The 14,557-nt window shown below is 33.7% G+C and overlaps 1 protein-coding gene across 1 annotated transcript in view; it reads right to left on the bottom strand.

Annotated features, from left to right (window-relative positions):
• The window catches only part of PKP2 (plakophilin 2), a 149,775-nt gene that overhangs the window by 105,256 nt on the left and 29,962 nt on the right, over positions 1-14,557 (bottom strand). Inside the window, exons 2-3 of the mRNA XM_051962136.1 lie at positions 11,827-11,939; positions 10,819-11,507 (exon numbers count right to left, since the gene is read on the bottom strand). Of these exons, the coding sequence (XP_051818096.1) occupies positions 10,819-11,507; positions 11,827-11,939 (802 nt within the window). The remainder of the gene's footprint in view (positions 1-10,818; positions 11,508-11,826; positions 11,940-14,557) is intronic.

Below are 14,557 nucleotides of genomic sequence, written 5' to 3' on the forward strand. Positions count from 1 at the left end.
TGTTGCTAGATTCTAGTTGTTTTTCTAGAATTCTCTAAATATATAATCATAATATCTGTAGAGAAATGTGTTGTTTTTCATTGAGAAATTTTAGAAAAACAACTAAGAATCTTAGGAAAACTACCTTAATATTCTAGAACCAGAGGATAAAAAAAGATATTGAAAGAATCCATCGATCATTTCCTGAGAGAGATCCCAAAATGAAAACTCACAGAAATATTATAGATAAATTCCAAAAGTCTCATTTGGATCAAGGAGAAAATATCACAAGCAGCTAGAAAGAAACTACTGAAATAGAAGGATTACACAAGATTTTCTGTATTAAAGGATCAGAGGGCTAGGAACATGATATTCCAAAAGGCAAAGGAAATAGGATTACAAACAAGAATTATCTACCTAGAAAAATTGAGCATAATTCTCAATGAAGAAAAATGGACATTCAATGAAATGAAAGAATTTCAAGTACTTCTAATAAAAAGAACAGAGCTAACAGAAAATTTGATTTTCAAAAACAAGACTCAAGAGAAACAAAAAGGGTAAAAAGAAAAGATAAAGCACAAGTTATTCAGTAAAGTTAAACTTTTTGCTTCCACCCCTACATGGGAAGATGAAACTTGTAACTTCTTAAGAACTGTATAGCTGAAATAGGGGACTTCCAGGAGTCAAGATGGAGGGATAAGCAGTGAATGGAAGGAGATGGGGTGAAACAATCTTTTAATCCAGAAAATTTGGTAGACTGGCAGGAAAGATAAAGGGGGAGCACATTGCTGGAAACAAAGTTTCCCAAACAGCTGCCAGCAAGCCTCATCTCAGCAAATTAGCAGGAGATCCTGAAACCCAGTGTAGTGGGGTAGATAAACACCAACATTAGGACTCTCAATATGCCTTAGCAAAGTCAGGGGAGCCACCAGATTCCACCTCCAGGAACCATCATGTGCTCGAAGTCTGTATATATCTCTTATCTCCTATCCCTGCTAACTCTTATATTTTAATTCTACTTCTTGACTTGCTTTGCAATAAAATAACTTAACCTCTCCCCCTACCCCCCCACACTCATGGATATATACCTTATCTTTTCCCCCTTACAGCTTTTCCCTCCTTCTTTATTCCATTCCTATTAATCTACAGTCAAATTATACTCTGCTCTGCCCCAATTTTTTTTCTTTTTCCTTTTTGGAAAGGAAATTGGGTTAAATGATTTGCCTATGGTCACACAGCTGGAAAGTTTGTGTTTGAGGTTGGATTTGAACTCAGGTCCTCTTGACTCCAGAGCAAGTTCTCTATCCTCTGTGCCATCTAACTGCTTCATCTCTCTACCAATCTTTCTTTTGAGCTACCCAGTTACCAATGTTAACCTTAAACATATGGTATACATTTCCATGTAAAAAACATAGACATTTTTCTTTGTTGAGTCTCTTAAAATTAATCTTTGACATTGACTCATATGTTAAATTTTCTATTAAGTACAGGTTAATCTGCAAGAATGCTGAATGTCCTTTTTCCCCCCTTTCAATACTATGGTTAATTTTGCTGGATATGATATTTGTGGCCACGATCTTGGGTCTTTTGATTATTGATATCTATTATTCAAGAAGTTGTGGTCATTTATAACAGTTGCTGATAAATCCTGTACAATTCTAACTGTAGCTCCAGCATGTTTGATTTTTGTTTATTCCTTATAGAATTTTCTCTGTGACTTGGGGGAATTAATGAAAAAAAAAAAAAAAAGCAAATGAAGGTGGCCTAACTGTATTAGATATAAAACTATATTATAAAACTTTGGTACTAGCTAAGAAATAAACTAATTGATCAGTAGAATAGGTTAGGTTCACAGGACAAAATAGTCAATAATTATAGCAATCTAGTATTTGACAAACCCAAAGACTTCAGCTTTTGGGATAAGAATGTTTGACAAAAACTATGGGGAAAATCAGAAACTAGTATGACAGAAAGTAAGTATTGATGTGCACCTTACAACATATACCAAGATAAGGTCAAAATGGGTTCATGATTTAGACATAAAGAATCATATTGAACATAGGATAGTTTACCTCTCAGATCTGTGGAGGAGGAAGGAATTTGTGACCAAACAAGAACTGAAGATCATTATTAATCACAAAATAGAGAATTTTGATTATATTAAGTTAAAAAGTTTTTGTACAAACAAAACTAATGTAGACAAGACTAGAAGGAAAGCAACAAACTGGGAAAACATTTTTATATCCAAAGGTTCTGATAAAAGCCTCATTTCTAAAATATATAAAGAGAATTGACTCAAATTTATAAGAATTCAAGACATTCTTCAATTCATAAATAGTCAAAGGATATGAACAGACAATTTTTAGATGAAGAAATTGAAACTATTTGTAGCCACATGAAAAAGTGTTCCAAATCACTACTGATCAGAGAAATGCAAATTAAGACAACTCTGAGATACCACTATATACCTCTCAGGTTGGCTGAGGTGACAGGAAAAAATAATGATGAATGTTGGAGGGGATATGGGAAAACTGGGACACTGATGCATTGTTGGTAGAACTGTGAACAGATCCAACCATTCTGGAGAGCAGTTTGGAACTATGCTCAAAAAGTTATCAAATAGAGCATACCCTTTGACCCAGCAGTGTTTCTACTGGGCTTATATCCCAAAAAGATCTTAAAGGAAGGAAAAGGACCCACACGTGCAAAAATATTTGTGGCAGGAAAGCAATAAACAAGGAAAACATTTTTACAGTTAAAGGTTCTGAAAAAGGCCTCATTTCCAAAATATATAGAGAACTGACTCTAATTTATAAGAAATCATGCCATTCTCCAATTGATAAATGGTCAAAGGATATGAACAAACAATTTTCAGATGATGAAATTGAAACTATTTCTACTCATATGAAAGAGTGTTCCAAACCACTATTGATCAGAGAAATGCAAATTAAGACAACTCTGAGATACTATTATACACCTCTCAGATTGGCTCAGATGACAAGAAAATTAATGACGAATGTTGAAGGGCATGCAGGAAAACTGGGACACTGATGCATTGTTGGTGGAATTGTGAATGGATCCAACCATTTTGGAGAACAATTTGGAACTAGGCTCAAAAAGTTATCAAACTGTGCCTACCCTTTAATCCAGCAATGTTACTACTGGGCTTATATCCCAAAGAGATCTTAAAGTGAATTCCATCACACATTTAAAGAACAATTGACTCCAATGCTATATAAATTATTTGAAAAAATAGGGATTGAAGGAGTCCTACCAAACTCCTTTTACGACACAGACATAGTACTGATACCTAAACCAGGTAGGTTGAAAACAGAAAGAAAATTATAGACCAATCTCTCTAATGAATATTGATGCTAAAATCTTAAATAAAATATTAGCAAAAAGATTACAGAAAATCATCCACAGGATAATACACTATAACCAAGTAGGATTTATACCAGGAATACAGGGCTGGTTCAATATTAGGAAAACTATTAGCATAATTGACTATATTAATAAGCAAATTAATAAAAACCATATGATCATCTCAATAGATGCAGAAAAAGCATTTGATAAAATCCAACATCCATTCCTAATAAAAACACTTGAGAATATAGGAATAAATGGACTTTTCCTTAAAATAGTCAAGAGCATATATTTAAAACTATCAGTAAGCATCATATGTAATGGAGATAAACTGGAAACTTTCCCAGGTAAGATCAGGAGTGAAACATGTTTGCCCATTATCACCATTATTATTCAAAATTATATTAGAAACACTAGCCTCGCAATAAGAGTTGAGAAAGAGATTAAAGGAATTAGAGTAGGTAATGAGGAAACCAAATTATCACTTTTTGCAGATGATATGATGGTATACTTAGAAAACCCCAGAGATTCTACTAAAAATCTTATTAGAAATAATTCACAACTTTAGCAAAGTTGCAGGATACAAAATAAATCCACATAAATCCTCAGCATTTTTATACATCACCAGCAAAATTCAACAGCAAGAGATACAAAGAGAAATTCCATTCAAAATAACTGTCAATAGCATAAAATATTTGGGAATCTATCTACCAAAGGAAAGTAAGGAATTATATGAGCAAAATTACAAAACACTTTCCACACAAATAAAGTCAGATTTAAATAATTGGAAAAATATTAAATGTTCTTGGATAGGTTGAGTGAATATAATACAGATGACAATACTCCCTAAACTAATCTATTTATTTAGTGTTAAACCAATCAGACTCCTAAGAAACTATTTTAATGACCTAGAAAAAATAGCAACAAAATTCATATGGAAGAACAAACGGTCGAGAATTTCAAGGGAATTAATTTTAAAAAAATCAAATGAAGGCGGCCTAGCTATATTATAAAGCAGTGGTCACCAAAACCTTTGGTATCAGCTAAGAAATAGATTAGTTGATCAGTGGAATAGGTTAAGTTCACAGGACAAAATAGTTAATAACTATAGCAATCTAGTGTTTGACAAACCCAAAGATCCCAACTTTTGAGATAAGAATTCATTATTTGACAAAAACTGCTGGGAGAACTGGAAATTAGTATGACAGAAATTAGGCATGGACCCACACTTAACACCGTACACTAAGATAAGATCAAAATGGGACCATGATTTAGGCATAAAGAACGTGATCATAAATAAATTAGAGGAACATAGAATAGTTTACCTCTCAGACTTGTGGAGGAGGAAGGAATTTGTGACCAAAAAAGAACTAAAGATCATTATTGATCACGAAGTAGAAAATTTTGATTATATCAAATTTAAAAGACTTTGTACAAAGAAAACTAATGCAAACAAGATTAGAAGGGAAACAACAAACTGGGAAAACATTTTTACAGTTAAAGGTTCTGATAAAGGCCTCATTTCCAAAATATAGAGAGAATTTGACTCTAATTTATAAGAAATCAAGCCATTCTCCAATTGATAAATGGTCAAAGGATATGAACAGATAATTTTCAGATGATGAAATTGAAAGATACTAAAGAAGGATACTAAAGAACCTGCATGTGCCAAAATGTTTGTGACAGCCCTTTTGTAGTGGCTAGGAACTGGAAAATGATTGGATGCCCATCAATTGGAGAATGGTTGGGTAAACTGTGGTATATGAATGTTATGGAATATTATTGTTCTGTAAGAAACGACTAGCAGGATGAATACAGAGGCTTGGAAAGACTTACATGAACTGATGCTGAGTGAAATGAGCAGAAACAAGAGATCATTATACACTTCAACAGCAATACTGTATGAGGATGTATTCTGATGGAAATGGGTATCTTCGACAAAGAGAAGATCTAATTCAGTTCCAATTGATCAATGATGTACAGAATCAGCTACACCCAGAGAAGGAACACTGGGAAATGAATGTAAACTGTTTGCATTTGTTTTTCTTCCCAAGTTATTTTTACCTTCTGAGTCCAATTCTTCCTGTGCAATAAGAGAACTGTTTGGTTCTGCACACATATATTGTATCTAGCATGTACTATAATATATTTAACATGTATGGGACTGCTTGCCATCTAGGGGAGGGGGTGGAAGGGAGGGAAGGGAAAAATTGGAACAGAAGTGAGTGCAATGGACAATGTTGTAAAAAATTACCCATGGACCTGTGTGCACAAATGTTTGTGGCAGCCCTCTTTGTAGTGGCCAGAAACTGGAAACTGAGTAGATGTCCATCAATTGGAGAATAGCTGAATAAATTGTGATATATGAATATTATGGAATATTATTGTTCAGTAAGAAATGACCAACAGGATGATTTCAGAAAGGCCTGGAAAGACTTACATGAACTGATGCTGAGTGAAACGAGCAGGGTCAGGAGATCATTATATACTTCAACAACAATACTATATGATGATCAATTCTGACGGATCTGGCCATCTTCAGCAAAGAGATGAATCAAATCAGTTCCAATGGAGCAGTAATGAACTGAACCAGCTACACCCAGCAAAAAAACTCTGGGAGATGACTAAGAACCATTACCTTGAATTCCCAATCCCTATATTTTTACCTGCTGGCATTTTGGATTTCCTTCACAGGCTAATTGTACAGTATTTCAGAGTCCAATTCTTTTTGTACAGCAAAATAACGCTTTGGTCATGTATACTTATTCTGTATTTAATTTATACTTTAATATATTTACATCTACTGGTCATCCTGCCATCTAGGGGAGAGGGTGGGAGGAAGGAGGGGAAAAATTAGAACAAAAGGTTTGGCAATTGTCAATGCTGTAAAATTACCCATTTACTGTCAATAAAAAGTTATAATAAGAAAGAAAGAAAGAAACAAACAAACAAACAAACAAAATATATATATATATATATATATATATATATATATATATATATATATATATATATATATATATATATATATATACATATATATATATATAAATTACCTAGATTAACACACTAGAAAATAAAAGGCCCAAATATCCCTAGATGTGCAAAAATGTTTGTAGCAGCCCTTTTTGTAGTGGCAAGGAACTGGAAACTGAGTGGATGCCCATCAGTTAGGGAATGACTGAACAAGTTATGGTACATGAATGTAATGGAATATTATTGTTCTATAAGAAATGACAGCAGAATCAGAAAAGCCTGGAGAGACTTACATGAACTGATGCTAAGTGAAGTGAGTAGAATTAAGAGAATGTTGTACATAGCAACAAGAAGATTATATGATGATCAATTGTGATGGATTGGGCTCTTTTCAATAATGAGGTGATTCAAGTCAATTCTAAAAGATTTGTGATGGAGACAGTATCTGCATCCATAAAGGAGACTGTGGCGATTGAATGTGGCTCGCAACACAATATTTTCACCTTTTTTGTTATTGCTTAGTTGACTTTTTTTCCTTCTCATTTTTTCCCCCTTTTTGATCTGATTCTTCATGTGGAAATATGTATAGAATTGCACATGTTTAATATATATTGGATTACCTGCTGTCTAGGGAAGGAAAGCAGGGAGAAAAAAATTAAAACTCAAGGTTTTGCAAGGGTAAATGTTGAAAATTATCTTTGAATGTATTTTTAAAATAAGAAATTATTATTAAAAATTATTTACTTGCCCTATCAATCAAACTATCAATCAATTTTTATAGAGCTAGAAAAAAATAGCAAATTTTATCTGTAAAAATACAAAGTCAAGAATATCAGGGGAATTAATGAATGAAAACAAATATGAAGCAAGATAGCCTAGCTATACCATACTGTATCAATAAAGTAATAATCACCAAAACTGTCTTTTACTGGCTAAGAAATAGATTGGTAAATCAGAAGAGTACATTAGGCACAGAAGAGTCATTAATAAATGACCACATTAATTTAGTGTTTTATAAGACCACAGCTTTTGCAACAATTGCTCACTATTTAATAAAAAGTACAAAGAAAACTGGAAAACAGTATGGCAGAAACTAGATCAGTATCTCATACTGTATAGCAAAATAAGCTCAAAATGGCTACATGATTTAAACATAAAAAGTAATATCAAAAGTAAATTAGGGGAGCAATGAACAGTTTACCTGTCAAACATAAGAAGAGAGGAATTTAGGACCCTACAATAATACCTTTGACCACTGGTCAGCTGGAGAGATCTCACAGCTATCAGATTGAGTAATATGACAAAAAAGGAAAACAAAAAATTTTAGAAGGGACATGGGAAAATTGATACTATAATGCACTACTAGTGGAGTTGTGAACTGATCCAACCAGCAATTTGGAACTATGCCCAACGAGCTATAAAAATGTGCATACCCTTTTATCCAATGATGTTAATACTGGATCTGTATCTCTCCCAAAAGATATTAGATACCAATTTATATAAAAATGCTTATAGCAAATATTTTTTGTGGGGACAAAGAATTGGAAATTAAGTAGATGTCCACTAGCTAGAGAATGGCTGAACAAGTTGTGCCATATGATTACAGAGGAATATTATTGTGGTATAAGAAATGATGAACAGGAGAACTTAACAAAAAATCTGGAAAGATTTAAACTGATTCAAAATAAGTTTAAGAGAATCAGGAGAACATTGTACACAGTAACACTGACATTTTATGATGCTCAACTATGAAAGATGTTCTCATTAATACGATGATCCAAGACAATTTCAAAGCACTCATGATGAAAAATGCTATTTACCTCTAGAGAAAGAACTAATGGAGTCTGAATGCCAATCAAAACATACTATTTTTCACTTTGCTTCTCCTTCCACATGTGTTCTTTAACAACATGAGTAATATGATAATAAGTTCTGCATGACTGAACACTATAATCTATGTGAAATTGTTTCTTGTCTTAGAGAAGGTTGAAAGTGTATGTGTGTGTGTGTGGGGGGGCGGGGTTTGAGGGTAGAAAAAAGAAAGTTTGGAATTCAAAATTTTAAAAAATTGAATATGAAAATTGTCTTTACATGTAGCTAGAGGAAAAAAAAAATTTTTTTTTTAAAAAGATCACATAGGGGCAGCTAGATGGCGCAGTGGATAGACCACCAGCCCTGAAATCAGAAGGATCTTAATTCAAATCTAGCCTCAGACACTTAATACTTCCTATCTGTGTCAACTTGGGCAAGCCACTTAACCCCAATTGCCTCCACAAGTCCATCTTCATTAGTACAAGAGTAGAGAAGTCAGCAGGTTGGAAAAAAGCAAGGACTACCAGTAATTAAAGCAACATAATTCAAGTGAAATTTACAAAATGCACATGTAACCAAATGATATTGTTAATGTTTTCTATTGCACATGGTAATTGTCACACACTTTCAATATAATCCTCTTATTATCTCTTGTTTATGTTTATTTGAATAGTATTAGGATCATCCATTTAATCTATAACTTGTTCATTAACAATAAAAATACCTCCCATTTATATAGCACCTACTACGTTCCGGCACTATGTTAAATGTTTTATATTATCTCATATTATTCTCACAACAATCCTGTGAAATAGGTACTATTATTATTCCCATTTTATAAGTGAGGAAAATGAGGCAAACAAATTGCCCAGATTGCTGGAAGCAGCTGATCTCATAATCATATTCTTGGAAGACTCTTAGTTTACTTCCTCAATAAATGTCCACACATCAGAATTAATTTTTACTTGCCATAGCAACCCCTTTTACAAAGATGTTTAAAGTATTCAGTTTCTCTATTGGAGTTCTTAAATTATTGAGAAAAATCATTTACCATCAATTTATTATTAGCTAGTCTAGTTAATAAATTGATTATTAATTACCCAGAATCTCTTGTCTCTTGGGTTTTTCATTCATGAAATCACCATTTCTGGGCAGATGTCTTTTAGATCTATAACCCTAGCTCTAGTCTCTCTGCTGAGCTCCAGTCCTGAATTACCAATTGTCTACTGTGTATTTCAAATAGGATGTCCCATAGGCATTTCAAACAAGTAAAAAGTAGAACTCAATATTTTTCTCCTCAAACTTTGTCCCTTATTCAAACTTCCCTATTAACTGATGAGAGCGCCACCATTATTCTAATTACTTATGTTCTAAACCTCATAGTAATCCTTGACTCTTCATATCATTTCCCACCTCAAAAGCCTTATCGTCATTCAATGAAATAAATAGACAGTATTTAGCCTGGCATTAAAGGCCCTTCACAAGCTGGGACCAATCTCTCTTTCTGTATAGTTCTATTTCACAATATTCGTTGTCTATCTTATATTCTTGCCAAATTGAAATACTAGCTGCGGCTCCACAATTTCATCCTGCATTCTTCTGCTTCCATTCATGAATACAATTATCAACCTATTTAATGCTGCCTTCCTCACATTCTATGACTAATAAAATTTTCCTTTTACAGGAACTAGCTAGTTAAGGTAGCTAGTACCTCTTATATGAAGACCTCTCTGATCTCTGCAGGTCCAAGTACTTGCTCTCTACTTGACTATTTCAGGCTACTCTGACTTCTGCAGCAGTTACAGGGGACTATGGCTAGAATGCTGGGTCTAAAGACAGGAAGACTTAAACCTAAAGGGTTGAAATTGTTCTTTAAATTTTTTTTAATCTTAGTATTCCCATGGCTTGGCATGTAACAGGCACTTAATATATGCTAAACTGAATGACATTGACTTTAAAGATAGAACTTACTGCAGAAAATATGGGTGTAATACCTTCATTGATAATTCTTGTAAAAAGCTGGTTAAATTAAAAAATAACTAGTTCCTAAATCTAAATGAATCATAAAAACAGGAAAGATATGCTAAGGAATAGTATAAAAAAATTCACTAGCAGCTATTTCGAGGATCAATATGTATCAATCATTCAAAAATAAATGGAGAAATAGAAATTGTTTACTATCCCTTTATTTTCAATTTATTATATAACCAGCTTTCAATATTATTTGAGATCCCTCACTTTAAACTTTTCCACATGAGAAGACATATTTCTTTTATTCCCCAAAAAAGGCAAAAAAATCATAAAATAATTCTTATCATGATATATTATGAAATTCACCTTTTCATTTATTTTACAACTTAACCTCCTCTCAAACTTCATCTTCATCCTGTGCAGTGATAAATACAGCTTCAGTCACTATTTAATTTGGACATGGTTTCCTGAATGTTACATAAAATTCTCGAGTTGAAAAGCAGAAACGTGAAATGGCAGTTTGGCCTTTTTTCCAAGAGTAACACAACAATTAACTTGCCAGTTAGGCAAATGGTTGAATGTGCATTAGCTTAATCCCTTATCTCTGGAAAGCTTTCTTTCTAGACTGAGAAATGTCAGCTCACATGTCAATAGGTTCAGGAACAGAATGTGCTAGTACTGATCATAAATGACAGATGCAAGAAGCAGACTTACCCAATTTGGAAATCACTGAAAGCAGCTCTTTCATTTAGTAAATTTCCAACTCCTGCTGTTGTTGCCTGGGCAATTGTCATATGTGTTTGTTTCCCACTGGTGTCTGCACTGACACTAGGCAGAATATCTCTCAGAGCATGAGTGTTATGGAAGGAACGCTGATGCCAGGTAGAATAAACAGATGGCTTATTCTGCTGGCCTTGTAGAGACACCATAGGTCTGACTTGTCCTGAAGGAAGCCCGGAAGTCAGATAGTTCTCTTTCTCCAAGAGGTTTCCCATACTTCGGCTGGTTCTTGGCCTGGGATATGTGAGTACTACTGGACTGGCAGGGAAGCTATCAAAAACTGTGTCACTAACAGATCCATACTGGTATTGTCTGTAGTGAGTGTCATAATGATGCTGCTTGCCCATGGTACCATGATGGTTGAAATCAACAATTTCTGAACGAGCATATCTTGGTGGCATGAGGATAGTCGATCTCTTACTCTCTTGAAGCTTCAAATTGTATCCTGCCTGGTTTTTCTGGTAATCACTATGTGCATAATTAACTCTCTCAGGACTACTCCCAGGAGAAATCTCTAGTCTCCTCAAAGGCTGCCTTTGAGACTTTTTTTCCATTGACTTTTGTGAATTATAGTGGATTCTTCCTTTTTCCAAATGATTCTCATAAGTAGCTGCTGTACCTGCCTGAATAGAAAACAGACAATTTTTTTGGTTTTTATTAAAGAATATAACTATCCATAAGGATTATTAAATAAGCAATAACAAATGAAAGACCAAAATGTCTGAAAGAAAGAAGAGCAACTTCTTAGGAAAAGACTGTCAACATACATTCTATTCTTTGTAGAAGGCTGCATGTACTATTTATTTGCAGCCTTCAGTTTTACCTACTGCCCACACAAATTTAATTTTCCCATATTTCAACTATGACCTGGTTGGACCTAAGAAAGCAGAAGGATGATAAGGACAAGGCAAGCCCATGACTTTTGTCCTGTAAATTCCTCACCTTTAAAATGTCATATGTTTTGGTGACAGGGGAACACTCTGCAGAGAGGTGGTTTTCAACCAAGTTTGGGTTGTAGACATACTCTGGAACACTTCTAGCTTGAGGTAGGCTCCCTAGGCAAAAACAAATTAAATTAATTCAGACCATTACCAGATTAAAAGCTGTTAGTTTTATAAGAGCCCCTGAAAGAGATTGGGGAAATGTCCTACAGGTCAGTGATATGTAAATAAGTTTGGAATAGAGAATCTTGATGCTAATTTTATAATAGCTGTGTATGTTTAAAATTATCTCAAGGGTGATTATGAAATTCTCAGGACAAATTAACTCACTGTAATTAGAAAAATGGGACATAGTAGTTTTAGGCTTGAAGTACTTCAGGCTGAAAAGGTAAATTATAAATATACTACTAATAACTCATTTTATGGGCTTTAAAGTTTGTAAAACAATTTATGTAAACTATCTCCTTTGCTTCTCACAACTCTTTGGTTTAAATATTAGTTATGATTATCCTACTTTACAGAAGAGGAAAGTGAGGCTTAGCGATATTAAGTGGCAACTCTGTTAGTAAGTTTTGAAGTCAGAATTCAAATCCAATGCTTACTGGACCTAATTCTAGAACAAATATTACACTATTGTAATAATGATAACGTGAGGCAACTTTCATGATAGGATGCACTGGTTTATTTTGTTTTAATTTTTACTTGATTTTTTCAAGCATTTGTTTTTGTTTTTCACATGTACCTTCCTCCCAATTTAAAAAAAAAAAAACCAACTTGTAACCAATGTGTAGATAAGGGGGAAAAATTCTCATGTGGTCATGTCCAAAAATATGTCTATTTCTGCATCTCGAAGGCAACTCAGTTCAGGAAGCATGCTTCGTTATCAGTTCTCTAGAGTTATGGTTGGTTAATGTTTTAATTATAGTTCTTAAATTTTTAAAAAACTTAATCCACCACAATACTGCTGTTACTTTATATATAATTTTTACTCCTCATTTTGCTCACTTTACATTAGGTCATACAATTCTTCCTAGGGTTTCTCTAAAACCAACCCTATTATAATTTCTTACTATGAAATAATATTTCATTTCAGTCATTCTAGTCAACAAATGTTTATTAAACACCCTCTATGTGAAAAGTACTATGCCAAGTACTAAGTATACAAAGACGGTTCCTGTTCTTGAAGACCTCCCAATCTAAGACAACATGAAAATAATTAGGTAAAAAAAAGCTACACATAGGATAAACTGGAAATAATCAACAAAAGAAAAGTGCCAGAATGAAGGGGGATTTGGAAAGAGTTCTTATAAAAGGAAGCAATTTTGCTAGTAATTGAAGGAATCCTGGGAATATCAACTAATGGACATCTACTACAAAAGAACTGCTATAAATATTTTTGTACATATGGGTCTCTTTCCTCTTTCTTTGATCTTTTTGAGATGCTGACTAAAAAATGTTATTGTTAATTCAAATGGCACACATCATTTAGTGATAATGGGGGCATAATGCTAAGTTGTTTTCCAAAATGGCTGGCTGGATCAATTGACATCTCCATCAGCGTTTCTGTTTTTCCACAACCCCTACAAAATGTCATTTTCCCTTTTTATCATCATTGTCAAACTGATGGATGTTAGCAACTCAGAGCTGATTTAATTTTTGTTTCTAGTTATTAGTGATTTGTTCTCTGTCCCACCTCTACTTCAGACTCAATTTATTTAATTCACAGTAAATTTTTAATCTTTTCTCCACTGGATCATTTTAAAATATGTTAACTAAACAGTCCATTTTAAAATATGTTTTCTTAAATTGCTGGATATAATGGTAGTCACTATGTGCAAAATTAACTCTCTCAGCATTACTCCCGGGAGAAATCTCTAGTCTTCTCAGAGGCTGTCTTTGAGACCTTTCTTCCACTGATTTTTGTTAACATAATAACATTATAGAATTATAATACAATAATAGAATTATAATTCAACATAATGACATGTATTGTAACGCTGGAGAAACTGAGGCAAAGGAGAGATTAGAGAGTTTTTAATAATTTATTTAACGGGAGAGATTTACTAAGACCAAATGGATCCATGGTTTGGTCCCAGGGCTGAATGAAACTATCGTCTTCAAGAATCCAGCCAACAATGAGAGTTCTCAATGACCTATATACACATGGCTCAGACTCAGGGGGTAGACTGAAGCAGAGGTGGAGTCAGGGTGCTAAGAGTAGGAACATAACTCTGACAGGGTGGGGTGAGCTTCTAGAGATGAGATGACATAATCAGGAGGAAGCATCTTGATAAGATGGTATCTGACATTCTGATAGCTTGGAAGGGGAAAGGCATTCCAATATTCTAAAACATAAGATCTTTTATCCTTATCAAATATTCTGATAAAGAGGGAGGGTTTTTTGCAGGACTGAGCTTTGAGAAGCAGGGAAACTGAATCAGGACTGGTCAGAATAATCATAGAAACTGAGAACTGTGGGAGAACATTATTAATACAAACCATTGTTATATTAATATTAAACTTGTAATGTTTTATTGTGTTTAGTAAAGGATATGTTTAATATTAATGTTATTCTACATTTGTTTGTGAGATTTATGCCTAAACAGATAGTCAATTTTTGTATGTCATGCACAGTTTAGACATTTATATGTTCACTTCTATTCCCATTTAACAATCTCTAGACATCTATCATACCTAAGTTTTCTAAAATTCTATTTAAGTCCTTAGTATCT

The sequence above is a fragment of the Antechinus flavipes genome, chromosome 5 (assembly GCF_016432865.1).
Source record: "Antechinus flavipes isolate AdamAnt ecotype Samford, QLD, Australia chromosome 5, AdamAnt_v2, whole genome shotgun sequence".
In the NCBI taxonomy this organism is placed as follows: Eukaryota; Metazoa; Chordata; class Mammalia; order Dasyuromorphia; family Dasyuridae; genus Antechinus; species Antechinus flavipes.